The following is an 18,616-nucleotide window of genomic DNA, read 5'->3' as shown; positions in this document are numbered from 1 at the left end:
GGCCCCAGTGTGGCCTAAAGGAGACTCTTATGGTGGAAAATGAAACTGTAGAATTAAAGAAAAAAGCAAGCAAACACCTAGGAACACAATCAAGGGGGGGAAAATTCCAGTAAGCTTCCATAATCACCAGATGGGCATGCTTCATGTTATACAAAAGGCAGTCAGTCCACCATGCTAAGTTCTGAATAAGCAAATAGCTAATTCAAGTAAAAAGGGGTACGGCAGCAATGAGAACACACATCGGTCAGTTATCCACATCACGTTTACCACAGAATACAATCAGGGGAAATTATACAAATGACTGGATTTTCATTTCTCTCATTTTGCAAAAATGTTTAACTCAAAGTAGCATGAAGTTCAGATTCTCACTTTCAAAGATGGGGTTTCATTCCTGCCTGACTGTGTCCTGAAGAAACTGGACCAGAAGTCTTTAAATCACCATCTCTGGTTACAGTTTACCCTCCTGTTTTCAGGCTTTTTGAACCATTTTCTATTTCTGTAACAAATGAGTCAGAGATGAAATTTTAAAAAGCAAAACAAAAGAGACCCCCCGAATTGGAGAAAAGTCACAAGTAAAATGGTTTTATGGAGAAAGAATATTTTTAAAAATTGTGTGTGATTCAGCAGAATTAGGCATTTGCTCCTGCTCTACTGTTTAACAATTACTCGCGTTGCTCATTTTCTGAAAATTCACTCCAGTGAGAGCTGCACGCTCTCGGCCTGGCTCTGTGGCTGTTGATAGTCATACTTCCTCGCTGTTCAAGGTCAAACAATAAAAACACAAGAAAAAAGGTAAAATTAATAAAATAGCAAAATAATTACTAGCTAACATCATTAAATCACAGTCAAGTCATGCATCTCAGGAAAGAATTAGCTTAGAATTAGACAGAGGTCCCCTGCAAGGATTTCTCCTCCCTGCTTTGTGATCCTCCAGTTTCTCAACACTGCTGATATCCATTTTTATGTGTTGTTGTTATTATTATTTGTATGTCAGGGTTATTCAGAGCTTTAAAATATAGGATAAATAAGAAATAAAATAAAAAATAAAATATAGAAAAAAGATTAAGCTATTAAATGAATTTTATAATTTCCTTCTTTCTTTGCCCTGCATTTCCATCTTAAGATAAATAATAATGCTTTTGTTCACATCATAAGGAATTTGACTATATTTAAACTTATAAACCTAAGAGACCTATTATGGAACTTTGTAATATAAACTAGAAGAAAAACAAATATATAATTCTGTGTTCTCTTTGTACTTCTGAGAAATAGTTGAAAAATGGTCTTAACCTAAAACCAGAGGACGTACAGGGCTAAAATCTTTTTTTAAAATATATTTTATTGATTATACCATTACAGTTGTTCTATTCCCCCCTTCATTCTCCTCCACCTCCCCCACCATTCCCCCCTTTAGTTTATGACCACGTGTCTCAAGTTCTTTAGATTCTATATTTCCCCTACTATTCTTGCCCTTCCCCCTATCTATTTTCTACCTACTGTCTATGCTATTTTCTTTACCTTCTCCCCCCTTCCCCTCCTCCCACTCCCCTGTTGCTAACCCTCCATGTATTCTTCATTTCTATGGTTCCACTCCTGATCTAGCTGTCCTCTTGGTTTGCTTTTGTTTTAGGTGTGGTTGTTAATAACTGTGAGTTTGCTGTCCTTTCACTGTTCATATTTTTCATCTTTTTTTCTTAGATAAGTCCCTTTAACATTTCATATAATAAGGGCTTGGTGATGATGATGTGCCTTGGTGTGTTCCTTGTTGGGTCCAACTTCTTTGGGACTCTGAGCTTCCTGGATTTCCTGGAAGTCTATTTCCTTTGCCAGACTGGGGAAGTTCTCCTTTATTATTTGTTCAAATACGTTTTCCACTCGTGGCTGCTTCTTTCCCCCTTCTGGTACCCCTATAATTTGGATGTTGGAACATTTAAAGATATCCTGGAGGTTCCTAAGCCTCTCCTCGTTTTTTTGAATTGTTTCTTCCTTCTTTTGTGTTTGGTTGTTTCTTTCTTCCTTCTGGTCCACTCCCTTGATTTGAATCCCAGTTTCCTTTCCATCACTATTGGCTTCCTGTGCATTTCCCTTCATTTCAATTAGTTTAGCCTTCATATGTTCCTCTAATTTGTGACTATAATCAACCAGTTCTGTGAGCATCCTGATCACCAGTGTTTTGAACTGTGTACCTGAGAGGTTCGCTATTTCTCAGTCGCTTACAGTTATCAGCTCTGGGACTTTGAGTTCTTCTTGAGCCTTTTGGACTCTTTGTGCCTGTTACATATGAGGAGTGGAGCCCTAGGTATTCACCAGGGCAGGGCGACTCAGTCTCTGGGTTGTGACGCTGTATGTGGGGGCGGGGTCAAAGGAAAGCAATGGTGGTCCGATCTGTCACCTCCTGCTGCCGGGACCGCGCGTCCATCCCACTGCACGCAAATGTGCGACTGCAGTCAGCCCGCCGCTTTGCGCACTTACTGGGTTTGCCTGCTGGGGCCGGCCCAGTCCGTCTCACTGCTCACTCCTTTGCCAGTTTATCTGCGTGCGAACGTGTGACCGCGGCCAGCCTGCCCCGCACCCTCACTGGGTCCTCACTGCCACCCGCTGCTACTCCGGCTGCCTGGGCGCCTGGGTCGGGGGATCTTTCCTGCTCGGGCGCCTGGGTCGGGGGATCTTTCCTGCTCGACCCTGCTCCGCTGCTGGCTCCGCCCCTCTTATTGGCCAGGTTGAGGGTTCGTTTTTGTTGGACTTCCGTATAGTTCAATTTTTCTGTTCTTTGGCTTCGTCTTTGTTTACCAAACCTTTGTTGTATTCAAACTTGGTTGTGGCAGAAGGCACAATGTTTCCACCTACGCCTCCATGTTGGTGGAAGTCTCAGGCTAAACTCTTTATGAATGCCATTCACTGCTTAGCTTTAAAACCCAGTCCGTTCATTGTTCCTAGCCAAGTTATGCTATTTGTTTATACTTCTGGGGAGATGTGTATGAATTCAGATTTTTGTGGCCTTAAGCTTACACAACTTTGGGGGTCTTCTTTAAGAAAAATAATTTTGTTTCCTATTTCCTCTTGCCCAGCAGATTTTGTTGGGACTAGGTTGGCACAAACACTGTGAATGATCCAACATGAAGGGGTTCAGTAAATGTGCAGATCAACACATACACTGTTTATAATAATGGCTTCCAAAGAGGCCCATATCCTAATCCCCATGATCTGTGAATGTTACCTTGCAGAGCAAAGAGGACTTTGAAGATGTGATTAAGGTAAATTCCTTGAGAGGGACAGACTACCCTAGATTATCTCGGCCCCACCTAATAACATGGGCCCTCAAACTCAGAGACCCTTTCCTGCTGAGTTTAGTCAGGAGGAAGATACAAAAATGTAAGAATCATTAGAAAGATATGATGCTGTTGGCTTTGAAGATGGAGGAATGGGGCCACAAAGCAAGAAATGTGGGTTGTCTCTAGTAGAAACAACCAGAGAAATGGCCCAGCAACATATTCTCTTCTAGGGCAGAAGGATAAAGCTACACCGGCCGGTGTGGCTCAGTGGGCTGAGCAACAGCCTGTGAACCAAAAGGTAGCTGGTTCAATTCCCTGTCAGGACACACACCTGGGTTGCTAACCAGGACCCCAGTAGGGGGCGTGAGAGAGGCAACCAAGGGATGTTTCCCTCCCACATCTGTTTCTCTCCCTCTCCTTCTTCCTCTAAAAAATAAATAAAACATTAAAAAGAAAAATCTGCTAACACATATACTTTATCCCAGTGAGATTGTTGTAGGATTCTTAACCTACAAAAAAGATAATATATTTGTGTTGTTTTAAGCCACTGACTTTGTGGTAATTTGTTATAGCAGCAATAAAAAACTGATACAACTTACAAAGACAGGAATTCTGATAAATTTTATTTTATTCCATTCCCATCAGAGAAGAAAAAACTGTACGTTGGGTTTATAGCTAATTGTATATGTCATATGATCAGTAATACAGTCACCCTAAGTAGCATAAACAAATAGTGTCTCTTGGCTAGGCTTATTTTACTTCATTGTAAGAATAATTATGAATGTCTTTAAGGTTCATCTGTATTGTAGCATATGTAAGAATTTTCTTCTCCTTAAAGGATGAATAATATTCTACTGTATTCATGTACCGTGTTTTGTGTATTCATCCATCCGTCAAGGACACTTGGACAGTTTCCGCTTTGGCTGCTGTGAATAATGCTATGTTAATCTTACTTCTTAGCTTGGACTGGCAACCCATGCATATGGTACAAAGTGCAGAAGGAACAAAAGAAAAACAGTGGAAGCGTGTCATTCAGTCAGTCTCATAGCTACCTATCCAGTTGCTTTCCCCAGGGGAAATCATCCGTTCCTAGGATAAAATGTATGCTAAACAATTAGAGGTTTTACTTGTTGGCCAAAAAGTCTATATGTTTTTTTTCTGTAAAATAAAAGGCACATTTTTCATTTTAATGAATAATTTTATTGATTTGGATATATTACGTCGGCTAACTCCCGTGCGGTATAATGTTGATTGTCCTCAATGTCTTGATTTGATTGCTACCAACTCCAACGGGTCTACCTTACTGCGGAGCGTCCTCCAGTGAGAAGCCTCCAGCGAGAAACCTCACAAACAACTTTGGACACATTTCATCAGTCACAGCACCTTCTCCATACATTGCACAAATCTTTTTTTTGCATTTTAGTTACATTTTTACCTTTCTTGAAATAATAAAGCAAGTATGCCAAAAATGTTATTTTCTTCCATGTTCAGTATTAAATTGACTACACAAAAATTCTCCAATTTTGATAAGCTTTTTTAAAAAGATGCATGCTGATATGACAGCTGTCACAATACAATGTAACAAAATTGTTTCAAATGAACTAAGTGCTACTAGACTCATGGAATAAACCAAAAGAACTTTTTGGCCAACCCACTATTTTTTTCCTACTTTTTACCTAAAATTTCTTTCCTTGCTTCTCTCTATGCACATATACATACACACATTTAAGGTTTTTAAAATATATTTTATTGATTATGCTATTACAGTTGTCTCATTTCCCCCTATTTATTCCCCTTTGCCCTGCACACCCCCTCCCACCCGCATTCCTCCCCTTTAGTTCATGTCCATGGGTCATACATGTAAGTTCTTTGGCTTCTACATTTCCTATACTATTCTTAACCTCCCCCTATTTTCCACCTACCATTTATGCTACTTACTCTCTGTACCTTTTCCCCCTCCCTCCTCCTCCCATTGCCCTTCTGAAAACCCTCCATGTGATCTCCATTTCTGTGATTGTTCCCATTTTAGTTGTTTGCTTAATTTTTGTTTTTGCTTTTTCTAGGTTCAGTTGTTAGTAACTGTGAGTTTGTTGTCATTTTACTGTTCATATTTTTTTATCTTCCTTTTCTTAGATAAGTCCCTTTAACATTTCATATAATAAGGGCTTGGTGATGATGAACTCCTTTAACTTGACCTTATCTGGGAAGCACTTTATCTGCCCTTCCATTCTAAATGAAAGCTTTGCTGGATAGAGCAATCTTGGATGTAGGTCTTTGGATTTCATGACTTGGGATACTTCTTTCTAGCCCCTTCTTGCCTGTAAGGTCTCTTTTGAGAAATCAGCTGACAGTCTGATGGAAACTCCTTTGTAGGTTATTGTCTCCTTATCTCTTGCTGCTTCTAGGATTCCCTCCATCATTTTCATCTTGGCTAATGTAATTAATATGCGCCTTGGTGTGTTCCTCCTTGGATCCAACTTCTTTGGGACTCTGAGCTTCCTGGACTTCCTGGAAGTCTTTTTCCTTTGCCAGATTGGGAAGTTCTGCTTCATTGTTTTCAAATAAGTTTTCAATTTCTTGCTCTTCCTCTTCTCCTTCTGGCACCCTTATGATTCAGATGTTGGAACATTTAAGTTGTCCAAGAGGTTCTTAAGCCTCTCCTCATTTTTTTTTGAATTCTTGTTTCTTCATTCTGTTCTGGCTGAATTCTTTCTTCCTTCTGCTCCAAATGGTTGATGTGAGTCCTGGTTTCCTTCTTGTCACTGTTGGTTTCCTTTACATTTTCCTTTATGTCACTCAGCATAGCCTTTATTTCTTCATCTAATTTGCAACCATATTCAACCAATTCTGTGAGCATCCTGATTACCAGTGTTTTGAACTGTGCATCTGGTAGGTTGGCTATCTTTTCATTGCTTAGTTGCTTTTTTTCTGGAGCTTTGATCTGTTTTTTCATTTGGGCTGTTTTTTCCCCCCCTGGTCTCAGTGTGCCTCTTATGTAGTAAGGTGTGGAGCTTTAGGTGTTCACCAGGGCAGAGTAACCCCCATTGCTGCGTTGTGATGCTGTATGTCGGGGAGGGGTGGACAGGGAACAGTGTGGCTTGCTCTTCTCTCTGCTGGTTTTCAGTGACTTCCCCACTATCCATAATCAAATTGGGCCCTTCTGGTGCTGATTCCCCCACCCCATCCCCAATCTGCCGTCTCTCCAGGTCTGCCAGCCACCACCTTGCCTGCCCTAGTCCTCCAGCCGCTGCCTTGCCGTGAGCCCTCTCCATCCCTCCTACCAGTCTGGATGAATGTGTCTTCTTGAACTCCTTGGTTGTCAGACTTCCATACAGTTTGATTTTTCTGTCAGTTCTGTTTTTTTTTTTTAATTTGTTGTCCTTCTTTAGGTTGTGTGAGGAGGCGCAGTGTGTCTACCTACACCTCCATCTTGCCTGGAAGTCTCCACACATTTAAGTTTTTATTGTGGATATACTTCTCCTAAAAAATGTCCAGTCTTTTTTCTTTAAATCCCACACTATCCCTATCCAGGTAATAATTTTAATAATCCAATGAATACCTTTTCAACCCTTCCTCCTTGCTTGCATAATTATACAGAACGCTTATATTATACATAGATAATACAAGGGATGTTTTGGTCTTTTGATTTTAACAGAGTGTCATTACAGTACATATACTATTATACTTTGCTTTTCTCAGCTTAATTGTACACCACAGAAACAACATCCTAATTTTTTTTAATGGTTGCACAAATGGCTGTGGCTCACAATTCATTCTGACACCATGCATTTTAAACTTTGTTTCTCCTCCACTAGCTATATGCTCACCGTGTTCAGTGCTACAGAGCACATTACTGTTGGGAGAGGACCTCTGGCCTTGTGCATGCATACTAATGTCATGTGCCATTTCCTGAAAGCCATCCCTACACCGCTTTGGCTTGAAGTAATTTAATTACAGCAGAAGGGACTGCAAACTCCATAAATACAAACTTCATGCCCCAGCTAAAAGTAGTTCCAACTCAACTTTCTCTTAGATCCCCAAAATGCTCCCGGCCACTTCAATGCCATTCCACACCAGGGGAAGTACAAAGGAGGGGAAAATTAGAGTAGGACGAGATAGCAATCTTAACCAATTGTTAAAATAGCAAATTTTGCAAAATTTACAAAAGTACGAACACAGGCATCCGTTACTGGGATTCTTCTCAGGGTTTTGGAAGGGGCCTGCGCACATCCAGTGTCCTGAAGCACTAACTTCATGCAAATCTGCCTTCACTGATACTGTGTTGAGCATCTGAAAAAGGCACTCATTTTTCATTATCAACTATTTCTGAAAACCCTTTGCTAACTGGATTCAATTCCAAAAAATCTATTTTAAACATGTTTAGGTATAGAGGTAAGCATACAATATACTCACAAATGGAATACATTTCCAGTTGCTGTCTTAACCGAATTTTGCTTATGGTGTCATAAAACTTGGGCTCTGATAAAGTTTCTGCTGTAGGTGGCACACTGAATATCCTCATGATTTTTCTTTTATTCCTAAAACACAAAACCAGTGAAGAGAGATTTGTATTAACATCTATAGGAGTATCCCATTCTCATGACTCTTACAGTCAGAAACTACATTGAAGGATTTAAATGGCAAGGATTCATGTTTTGTTTTGTCTCTGGGCATGCTCCTTGGCTCAAGTATTCTTTCTTTCACTAACAAGTATGAAGCTTTACATGTACAGCCACAGGGCTGTAAGAAAGAAAAGAAAGTAGCTGACCACATCCACTTCCTACAACAGCTATGCACCTCCACTGCGTCTCCACTCCCTGCCCCTGAAAAAGCCAAATATTGTAGGGAAAAAATGCATCCAGAAGAAAACATCTGATTGGAGGACCCTCCCTCGCTTGTCCTCCAAATAAAGCTAACTTTCTGGGTTTGACTATGCACATAATGTGAGTAGACCTTAATTGTGGAAAATAATGAATAAGCATATTTCTTAAATAGAATAGCATGGGCCTTAGTGGGGCCATCTATTTAGAATGGGTAACAGTGTGCCCTTGCTTTTAAAACAGTGGGGTGGGGAGGAGATAGCAGCTATAGTTAGAGGAAAGCCCCTCCAGGGGCTCAGGCAGCCAAGAACGGTGAGCCTGTGTGTCTGAGAGCAAGGACAGGCTCTGAACTGTTCCCCAAACCAAACGTCAATAATTTCTGGATTACTAATTATTTTGAACTGATAACTTTTTAACTTTGGTAGAGGACACCATGAAGCATGTGGCCATAAGCAGAAGCAACTCAGTTCAACTAATACTGCTTTCTCTCTTCAAAGCACCTCCCTCTTTTTAAAAAAAAACTGTTTAAAAGGAGAGAAAAAACTGTTGAAAGGAAAGGAGCCAGAGAGAGAGCAGACAAGAACAGTTAAGTTATGCTATAGCGCCCAGAATTAAAGTAGGAAATGTTTATCGAGCATTTACACTATGTGGCACACCAGGGACACAAAGGTTAAAGGTCCTTGTTCACAAGGGACTGAAGTTTTTGTGGAATGCACAGACAAGTAATCAGATGATACCAATATTGTTCAAGAAGTGCTTTAATATAGTCTTGCAGAAGAAACAGAAGGGAAAGCTTAAAATGTACAAAGAGAATTGCTCAACACATAGGAGTTACTGTGTCTGCATTTCACGGACAGGGCCCCCCTCCCTCCAAAATGTGCTCCTCCAAGGGTGACAGTGAACACGGCTGGATGACACAACTGAGCTGGATGAGAAATGACAGAATGGGAGTCTAGGGCAGCCGGTCCGGGTGCCAGGAGCTGCACTTAAGTCTCTACCTCGTAAAGCAGCGTTGTTCCAAGCCAACCTTCAGTGTCTAGAGCCCAACGGCCCGAGTAGTCAGTGCTTTCACAGCGAGAACAAAAATGCTGATGACATTATTTTTGAGCATTGAATTCAAATATAACAAACAAATGAACCATCCTGCCAGGCTTTCAAATGCCCAATTCCTTATCTCCCCTGAGGTCCTGAAAGATTTACCTCTTGGCGTACATGAAGAGACCAAAGCTCACGAGGATCACTACCAAGTAAACGTTGGTGGCTTCGTTCCAGGCCTCATGAACGCTGTAATCGATAGAGCCATCGTCACCCATCACTCCGTCATCCCCAGGCATGTGGCTGTAAGAGAGAAAAGGAAGAACAGGGTTTCTGCTAGTGAGCGATGGTGTGAGTGGAGAGGGCTGGCAAACATTCGGCTGGCCAACCCCAGGCAGCCGCCTGCTGCTGCACGGCCTGGGAGCCGAGAATGGTTTTACATTTCTACGTAGGTCCGTTTCAAATGGTTATAATTACCTACATAATATCCTTGATTGCTGCCTCACGGCTCTCAAAGCCTAAAATAGTTACAATCTGATCCTTTAAGAAAAATCGGCTAACCCCTGGTCTAGATAACTAAGGAATGGAACATTTTTCCTTATTTTCAACTTGGAAACATTATAGCTTCTACACAAAGGTTAAAACTTGGGATTTATTAGTCATATTAATAAAGGGGTATAGGTTGAAATGTCACTGCAGAGTTTCCAAACAATAACCATCACATGGATGAGATCAATTGAATACTTTGAAACACAGACCCAAACCATTGGCTGGAATGCTCGGACAGGTGCTGCATTTGACAGCAGCCTAGGAAAGGTGTGACCTCCATGACAAGGCTCTTCACATGCCTTCTGACGCAACCGGAAATGCTGGAAGCTTTATCTAGTCTTGGCTTGCAGCCAAATGTGGTTGAAAGAAACTATGGGATAAAAATTTACTTTTTGCTATTGACACAGCTGTGACTTCTATTCAAGGAAATACATTCTTTGGACATTCCCACAGAAAATAAGAGCAGTAATACCAACTGTATTAATTAGCAAGAAAAGAGTAATGGTTTCTTATTTGTGTTTGGGAAGGAAATTGAATCTTTCCCTTAAGAGAAAGTTCTTCCTTTGTGTAGACATAAAAGGTAAGTAAAGTCTAAGTAAAATGACCTAACATGTAAAAGAAATCCAGAAGTGTTAAAAGGAGAACAAATAATAGGTGATAACTGTATTGTAGTTTTTTAAAGGACAACACAGCCATTTTCTAATATCAAGAAAAAGAGTATCTAAAATGTCCAAGAAACTGTTCTGCATTTTGTCCTAGATATTCTATAACGAAGGCATCACAGACATTCACCCACTAAAATATCTTGTGATCTATCCTGCAAAATATTCTTTAATGTGGATTTGGCTTAGTAGGTTAGTCAGTGGGTTAAGGGCAGAGTCTGTTTTCTTTCTCATAGTGTGCCTCCGCATAAAATGAACTTTCCCCAGAGGTCTGCTCCTAAGCCAGGTGGCATATTTGTCCCTTGCTAACATCTGAAGTCTTCGTCAGACATTTGGGGGCATAATGTACTCGTTTACAATAAAGTGAGTATCATGCATGGCCATTTAACTTAAACTGTCAACATCAAGGGCAAGATTAATTTCTCTAAAGCATGTATTGGTGTCTGATGAATATAAAATGTCTTGTAAAAATTAGCCAGGGAATAATAAAAACAGAACTTACTTTAAGTTATATATAGTAGTTTATAGATACAAATGCCAAATTCCTACATATGAAAGTCTGGCTGTGAATTTTCTTTTTTTTAAGAGGGCGAGAGACACAGAGGGGGTTGGCATAGACAGTTTCAAGTCACATTCCTTAAAACTAAGCTCCAGAGTTTCTCTGAATATAATATCATGATTGATAGTAAATGATCAATCTACTTTAGAGACAGAACTTCTGGAAGACCAGAGACTAAAAATTATGGTTTATGGAATATAGAATTTTGTTGGTGCCAAACTGTAAAATAACAATGACTGTGTCTGGCAAAAAGAAGTGACTTTAGATATCTGATTTGAGATGATCAAGAAGGCCTGGAACAATTATGCATCAAGGGTGTAGGTTTCAGGATTGGGAGTTATAAACAAATCAGGGAAGAAACAGGAAATATAGAGTAATGGCCACTAGCAAGTATCAGACAAATTATAACACTGTTTCCTTCCCTGTTTTCTAATGCCTGACTGGATCTGAGCCAGGTTAATTACTGGCTTCAGGTTTTCACAAAATTCTGTTCATGTGCCACTCAGTGAAAGGTGTATTTCTAGAGAGCTTACAAAAAATGCCAGTCTGTAGTTACAAAGGCTTTCGAATTACTGCTGAACCAGATGGTAAAATTTTAACGTGGATTATATAACATATACTAGACAACATCATTGGTATGCAATGACACCACTGTTCCACAGTTCCAGGGAACTGCACTGGGGCTATTTTTAGTAGTGTCATTGTGAAAGATCTGCACTGAGGGCAGACCTTTCCTGTCCAGTCCTCCATGATGACCAATGGCATGACTCTGTAAGACTGCCAGGAATAAAGAATGGTTTTGTCCCAAGTCATAGTACAGACCCATAGTTCACATGTGGCCTGAACTATGACCATCCCCTCCCAGCATGCTCCAGTCTAACCAAGCGCACACACGCACCTGCTGAGTAGTTACTGCATACCACCGCAGCCTTCTTCATTCTAAAGCAAAATGCCCAAAGGGTGTTACATTGGTTCATTCCTGGCAAGTTAATGTTTCAGCAAGATCACATGTGCTGGGATCATGATTCATTGATTTCTCAAGTTCGTGATTTGAGAAAATTAAACTTTGTTTCACATATTTTTCCTGTACGGTAATGTTTGAATGATTTCAGTAGGGAGATGCTAGGATCAGCTGAATAAAATCCTAGGGAAACATTTGTATCCAGAGACAAAGTTGTCGAAATACGACAATTCAGGTTCGGTTTTAGTTTGATAAACTGTTAGATTGAAAATTAGTTTCCTACCCTGGCTGGTGTAGCTCAGTGGATTGAGCACAGGCCTGCGAACCAGAGGATCGCGGTTCCATTCCCAGTCAGGGCACATGCCTGGGTTGCAGGCCGGTTCCCTGCAGGCCAACTCCCAGCAGGGGACGCACAAAAGGCAACCATACATTGATGTTTCTCTCCCTCTCCCCTTCCCCTCTAAAGGTAAATAAATAAATAAAATCTTTAAAAAAAAAAAGGAAATTAGTTTCCTTATTTTGTGTTCCTGGTACCACGTCTAGGTGGTTCTAAAACAGAGTATCACTTGTCATCATGTCTTGAGTATCGTCATATTTGTCTCTTAGTACTTTTATTTTGATACATAAAATTCAGGTTAGAATGACATATAGTTCCAAGAGTTCCTTATAACACAATCCGCTGCATAAATGTGATTTTTCTTTCTCTCAGTCTCTGAAATACTGAAGGTTTGGGTTTCTGATGCAGAAGGTTACAAGCTAATAGATCTTCAGGAGGAAGGAACCGAGAGGCCAGCAATTAACATTTGAGGGTTTACGTGCTGGAAGTTCATATATTCCTTTAAACGTCACAACCACCCTGCTAGGAGGCACTCCATTGTAAAGAAGCAAATGGGATGGTGGTGGTGGTTACAATAATACGACTTGCCCAGTCATACAATCTAGGGAGTGGAGGGCTAGGGTTGTCACTTGCATCTTGACTCCCAAACCTTAACACTTCCGGCCCTGACCCCAATCTTGTGAGACCTGCTCCTCCCGGAAAAACAAATCGGGTTGAGCAGGTACAAAGAATAATCCTTTCTCAGGAAGTGGCCACAGGCTGGAGCCTCCAAGAGCTACCAGATCTTTTGCGTTTCCGCCGCCCGCGGGCTGCATGTGATTCAACCTTTAAATACTCCAGCTAAACCCCAACCGTAGGGCCCTACGCGCCTGCCCTGTATTTGCGTTGCAGATGAGGCTACTTCAACTCCTTTGTCTGCGTTTGTGGAACTCTGAGCCTCACTATTTCCAAAGACCCCGAGAGGTTCCGAGCAAAGGCGAAGCAGGTAGGAGCCTCCGAGCCCACGAATGGGGGCGTGGGGTAGGCAGCGACCTCCACTACCCTCCCTCTCTACTCCTGTCCCCTCCGCTCCCTCCCCACGGAGTCAGGGGCGGGGCAGCGCGTGGGCGGAGGGCGGGGCCGGTGACGCGAGATCGGGCCCGGGAGGCGCGAGGACGCGGGTCCACTCACACTGCTCGCTCCGGAGGCGGCAGGCGATCAGGCTGCTCCTCTCGGGGCCCGTCCCCCGGAGTTGGGCCCGGACTCGAAGGAACCGGTTACCGCACGGACCTGGACGACCTCAGCCTTCGTCATTTCCTGCCGGCCCGTCGGTTTCCGGATAAAACAAGGAATCAGGTCTTTCCTTCCCCGCCCCCCTCAGCCCCCCTTTCAATTTTTGAACGGGAGAGACGCAGCGACGGCCCGGTGCCGCCCCCGAGCGTGAGTGGAGCCGGGCTCCCTTCCCCTCCCCCGCGGCGCGTCACCGCCGGGCCCCGCCCCCGGTCCCCGAGCCGACCCCCGCTAGGACTGTGCGCACTGTCCTCCACTAGTGTCTGGCCACTAGACCGTCGCCCCCCGCGGGAGGGCGGATCGGGTCCGTGGGGTCCCGCTGGGACTTAGTGGCGGTGGGTCAAGCCGCCCTGCCTGGAAGTCCACGTGGATCTAGTCGTGGTGTGCTAAAACCCGGCTGGAAGTAGCGGGGACAGGTCATTGCCCGGGAGTACCGTGCCTCTTCCCGCCCCGTTTCGTCGTGCCCTGGGCAGGATTCTAGGCGTGGGAGGGGGAATGTGCATTGTCCTGCGAATCGAGATTCACATTTTTCGTAATGAGGGCGTAGGGTTAGTTTTAATGTTTGCCTTAATATTTATTTAAGAAAGCCTATGCTCTTCAAACCGCCTTCGTTTTCCCTATGATAATAAACAGTGCGTGGCTGAGACTGTCGAAGTGCTCCAAAAAACTGAATGCTGTAATATTAAAAGTTTAAGTGACTTGAGTATTTAAAAAATTTATGCAGGGACGTGAAAATGTTATATTTTCTAGCATGAGACAGGTAATGAATTTATGTAGGATTCCAGTATTAGTATTGAAGTTACAGATTTCATTGGTTGTGGTGCAGCCCTGCAAATAAGTGTCCATTTGTCCACGTGCTTGAGGTCTTAACTGTTCCTTTTGAGCTAGTTCTCTAGCATCAGCTGACCGCTAATTATAATTCATGCTAGACCGTGTAGAGGTTTTATTCTTAATTAATAAGCAGAGATAGGAGCTAATATTTAACACTACCTGTTAGGAAGTTTTCTCTGCTTTGTGAATCATTTTGTTACAATTAAACTGATGAAGCGCATTAGTTGGTACACTAACATACTGGCTTTATTTATATAGTATTAATGCATGTTAGCTTGTGTGTATTATATACATAATTATATTTTATTTTACAACCATTCATTGTGACTATAAAGTTGGGAAATTGTACAAGTGACAGTGGGCAGTGTTGACTACTGATTGTTCACCAGACGTGTGCCAAATGGTCTACATGCTTTATCATATTTAATCTTTCAGGATAACTTTTTGCATAAGCATAGGTTGGTCAAAAATATTTGAATACATGAGTTTGATTCGAATGTGTCCAAGTGTGGAATATGTACATTGATTACTGCTCTGTTTCTGCTTTTGTAAATCAAGGGTGTTGGCAATATATAATGACTTAAAGAGTAAATTAATGTGTTTTTCAAACTGGAAGATGGCTTTAAAATTGCATAGAACTGCAGTTAGTCCTTTTATTTGAGTATTCGGTAGTTTCCAAATTCCCATTATATATCATTGTCACCCACTGAACAGGTGATGCTTGGACATTGGGAAAAGGTAAATGTTGGGAAAGCCTTAATGGCCCCTTCTGAAAGGCTTCTCTCCATATCCAGTTTCTAAGTGACATTCCTAATTAAGGGTTAACAAATGACAACAAAACAGGGAGAGGCCAATACCAAATACCAAATACCAAATCAAGGACATAAAAAACAATGGGCTGGTTATTACTTTGTTGATTAAGGCTGACATTCATGGCTATGAGTACTAAGAATGTTATCTGCATGCAGGGGGTCTACTGAATATTTCGGTTCGCCTGTAAATATCTTAAACATATTCAGTGTCAAGTCCAGTACTCTGTGCATTGAGAAGTTAAGTGTTTGGTTGGATTTAATTAAGCAGTTTTGACTTCCTTAAGCAAGAAGTTTTTTTTGACTGTGTTTCTACAGATGTAATTTAATGATTTATACAGGCAAAACAATGATGAGAATGATGGTGGGATCCAACAGTTTGCTTCTCCTGAGAGTAGAAGTAGTTTAAAAGGATGAGGGAAGTACTTGAAAATGTGTCTTATTTGTGACTAGAGCCCATTGGACTTTTATCTTGTGATTCTAGTGGTCCATCATTGGCATTGGTGAGGAAAAAAATTGAGAATGCTTTGCCATTCAGTATTTATAAGTGGGTTCCTTCACCCAAAGGCATTCTCTCTGGGGAGGGGGTGAGTGGAAAGTTGTCATCAGTGGGAGGGTGCAAGAAGACGAAGCTGTATGTGTGTTCTTTTGGAGTTAATACTTGTACCCATCATGGCTAACTGATTCTTGCCACCACATTCGTCTGCAGGCACTTTCCTGGTAGACACTTGGTGTTTGTAGGCAGCCACTTGGAGGTGAAGTAAAAGGAGGGGAGGGGCATGGAGAAAAAGCACAAAGGTATAGAGCAAAGCATTAATAGGTTACATTTGGACACAATTTAGGAGCCAGGCCTTCACAGCTTATATTATGGAAACTGTTCAAATAGGATTGACTGTAGGTGTTTGTAAATCTCCTGTATGTTACTTGTATCCAGAAATATGGTGAATACCCCTTTAATGTACTTTATAAGCAGTGGAACATTTTGGGTGCAGTACATGGGAAGGTACTGAATTTTTCATTGCAGCCATTTCTGTATGTCATTGTTAGAAAGCCAGAGTGACCCGTCATGCCAGCATTCGCTCCTGCTTGTAAGGTATTTAAGCAGTGTTGTGTTTCATTGGATTGGAAGACAAGTCCTTCTCATTCCTTACTTCAAAACTTGGCTCTCACATGGAGTGCCTTTTAAGCTTCCAGAGTTCAGGGACCTTCTCTCTGTTGTTCATTGCCATATTCCTAGAGCCTAGCATATGGAAGGTGCTAAGTAATATTTGTGAAATGAATGAAAATATGTTGGAATCTTCTCTCTTCTTTCCACTAGTAAAGGTCCCACTTACCGTTAGGGGCAGGGCCCTCCATTCTTACCCTCTCCGTAGCGTCTGTTGCCCATGATGAGCCTTTTGAATGTTAGCTGTTTATTTTAGTTGGACAAACGTCGTGTACACATGTGAAACTGAGAATTCAGAGCTAAATAAAAAAAGTTATAATAATAGCTAACATTTAGGACTTAAAATGGGCCAGACACTGTTCTAGGTGCCTTTCCATGTTAATTTGACTCTCAACAATTCTTTGAAATAGGTACAATTATAATCTCATTTTTCAAATGAGGAAACTGAGGCACAGCAAGGTAATGAAGGTACTTGCCAAAAATCACAACACAAATAATGACCGGGGAGACACTGAATATGAACCCAGTTTGGCTCCTGAGTCAGTGGGTTCCCCTGGGAAATTTTACTTTATCAGACACAGAAGAGAGATCTAAAAGTTGACATTACTTTCTCAGCTGTAAAAGGTACTGTCTTTGAAATTTCAAAGTGGCGTAAAAGATTGCAGTGACTCTGAACTGGAGAAATAATGCTGCATTTTTCAGTGAGCTGAGGTTGATAGTGAAGTGGTTAAGGGGACATTGAAATGAGAAACTGAATTTTGAATCGCAAAGCTGAGTAAGGACTATATATAACTTTTTTTAGGTATGGAATTCTAAAACGGTAATTTACCAGGATGGAGGCCAGTGACTGTTTAACGTAGTCTCCAAAAACTAATGCGAAATAAAATAATACTGAATGACACTTGATATCTTGCTATTTTTCTTTTTAAAACACTAGAATTAAGCTGCTAGCAGTAGTAATTTACCAGAATGTGTGTTATTAACGGTTTCCTGTGTACTTCTGTCCATTTGCTTTGTTATCTGAAATCTCAATCCACTTTTTCAGCTTGTCTTGGGGCCAGGAGGCCTCTTCAAACCAACTAGTATTTCTTTGGTGGGAAAAGCCCCCATAGAATTATGCTGTTGATTTGGTAACAAGCCTGGAGAGAAGTCATTTTGAAGCTGTGTGGAATTGGACAGCGGCCTCCACACGGAGTCCGGCGAGATGAAGGAACATGGTGCTCTCTGAAATCCCAGTTTCGTATCCCTTTATCGGGAGCCGACCGTGTTGTTTTGGGGGTGCTGGGCGTCAACAGAGTCACTGATTCTAAATGACTGCACTGATGGGGGAATCCGAACGTCACCCCACCCACAGCCCGGGAGTCAGAGGAAGAAGGGCCTTGGAGTGAAGCATGGGCCGAGACCTGGTTAGCAGCCAGGGAAGACGCGCACTCTGCAGGTAGAGTATTCTGGGTGCTGCAGATCACATCTGCTGGGTGGGAGGTCATGACCTTTGCTTTGGGCATAGTTTTATAATGTGAGTCAGTGAGGAAATGACATTTGCTGCTGTCATTTTAACATCAGCATATAATTTGGGATGGGCTGTGACAGAAGCAGTTGATAACTGTGGATATTGCCCCACAGTCATATTAGATATATCGAAGGAAGACATTTGGAAAATTGGGGCTAAAATCTGTATTGAACATTTTATCCAATTGGCATGTTAGCTTTAACTGCAGGCGCTTCTCTGAATGGAGGGGTGTAGGCAAAGAGAAGGTGATACACTGATGCATATGCTAAGCCTGTCAAACTGGATTATTCAGTGGGATCTGTAGCGCCCCGGCTGATGAACTTTGGGGCTTCGGAACTGGATCCTGCACACTGTCTGGTGTGGTGGTTCTCTAAGTGGGAGTGCACGCCAGAGTGACCCAGGGTTTGCAGTAAAAGGAACGGGTGTTGCAGCCTAACCCCAGCAGTATGGCCTGAGCACCTGTATTTTAAACCACCTGCCCCTTTAAGAAGAACCAGCCCTGTATTTTGTAAGTAAGAAAATTGGGGTAAAGTCACATGACTATCTTATAGCTGGTTCATTGGTACCAAGATTCTATTACCAGATACGTAATTTCACAATTTTACAGCCGAGAGAAATTTTTTAGGTCAGCGTAGTAGCCCGTTTTATAGCTCAGTGTAAACCGTGCTTGTTCATGCCATTTCCAAGTAAGATGTGAATGTAGAGAAATAGTATTTTCTCAAAGCTCACCTTCTTTCCTGGCCATGGTAAAATTCAAAAAGACGATCACCAGAATTTCCTTACAACTTTAACTGGTTTCTAAAATTAATTTTAGGAACTGTCAATTACTTGGAGTGT

At 41.8% G+C, this 18,616-nt stretch overlaps 2 protein-coding genes across 6 annotated transcripts in view; one reads left to right on the top strand and one right to left on the bottom strand.

The window, feature by feature from the left end:
• Window positions 1-244: 244 nt before the first annotated feature.
• SMIM19 (small integral membrane protein 19) lies at window positions 245-13,448 on the bottom strand. Of its 2 annotated transcripts, none has more exons than XM_037055480.1 (4): window positions 13,366-13,448; window positions 9,293-9,430; window positions 7,686-7,810; window positions 245-755 (listed from the first exon to the last, which is right to left on the bottom strand). In XM_037055480.1, exons 2-4 carry the CDS (start codon window positions 9,424-9,426, stop codon window positions 691-693), a joined length of 324 nt encoding a protein of 107 aa, XP_036911375.1. In that variant the 5' UTR covers window positions 9,427-9,430; window positions 13,366-13,448; the 3' UTR covers window positions 245-690. The 2 variants fall into 2 exon arrangements, with proteins under 2 accessions (XP_036911375.1, XP_036911376.1); XM_037055481.1 differs by lacking the exon at window positions 13,366-13,448 and adding an exon at window positions 11,796-11,911.
• SLC20A2 (solute carrier family 20 member 2) overlaps window positions 12,953-18,616 on the top strand; it is a 100,042-nt gene continuing 94,378 nt past the window's right edge. For 2 of the 4 annotated variants that reach the window (XM_037055479.1, XM_037055474.1), the window contains exon 1: window positions 13,447-13,530. The gene's annotated coding sequence lies outside the window, so the exon portion shown is untranslated. The other 2 variants (XM_037055475.1, XM_037055476.1) reach the window with 2 other exon arrangements.

Source organism: Sturnira hondurensis, unplaced genomic scaffold, assembly GCF_014824575.4.
Source record: "Sturnira hondurensis isolate 20B ecotype Veracruz unplaced genomic scaffold, ASM1482457v3 Scaffold0008640, whole genome shotgun sequence".
Classification (NCBI taxonomy): Eukaryota; Metazoa; Chordata; class Mammalia; order Chiroptera; family Phyllostomidae; genus Sturnira; species Sturnira hondurensis.
The sequence above is the reverse complement of the archived record's forward strand: the minus strand, read 5'-3'. Positions and strand labels throughout refer to the sequence as shown.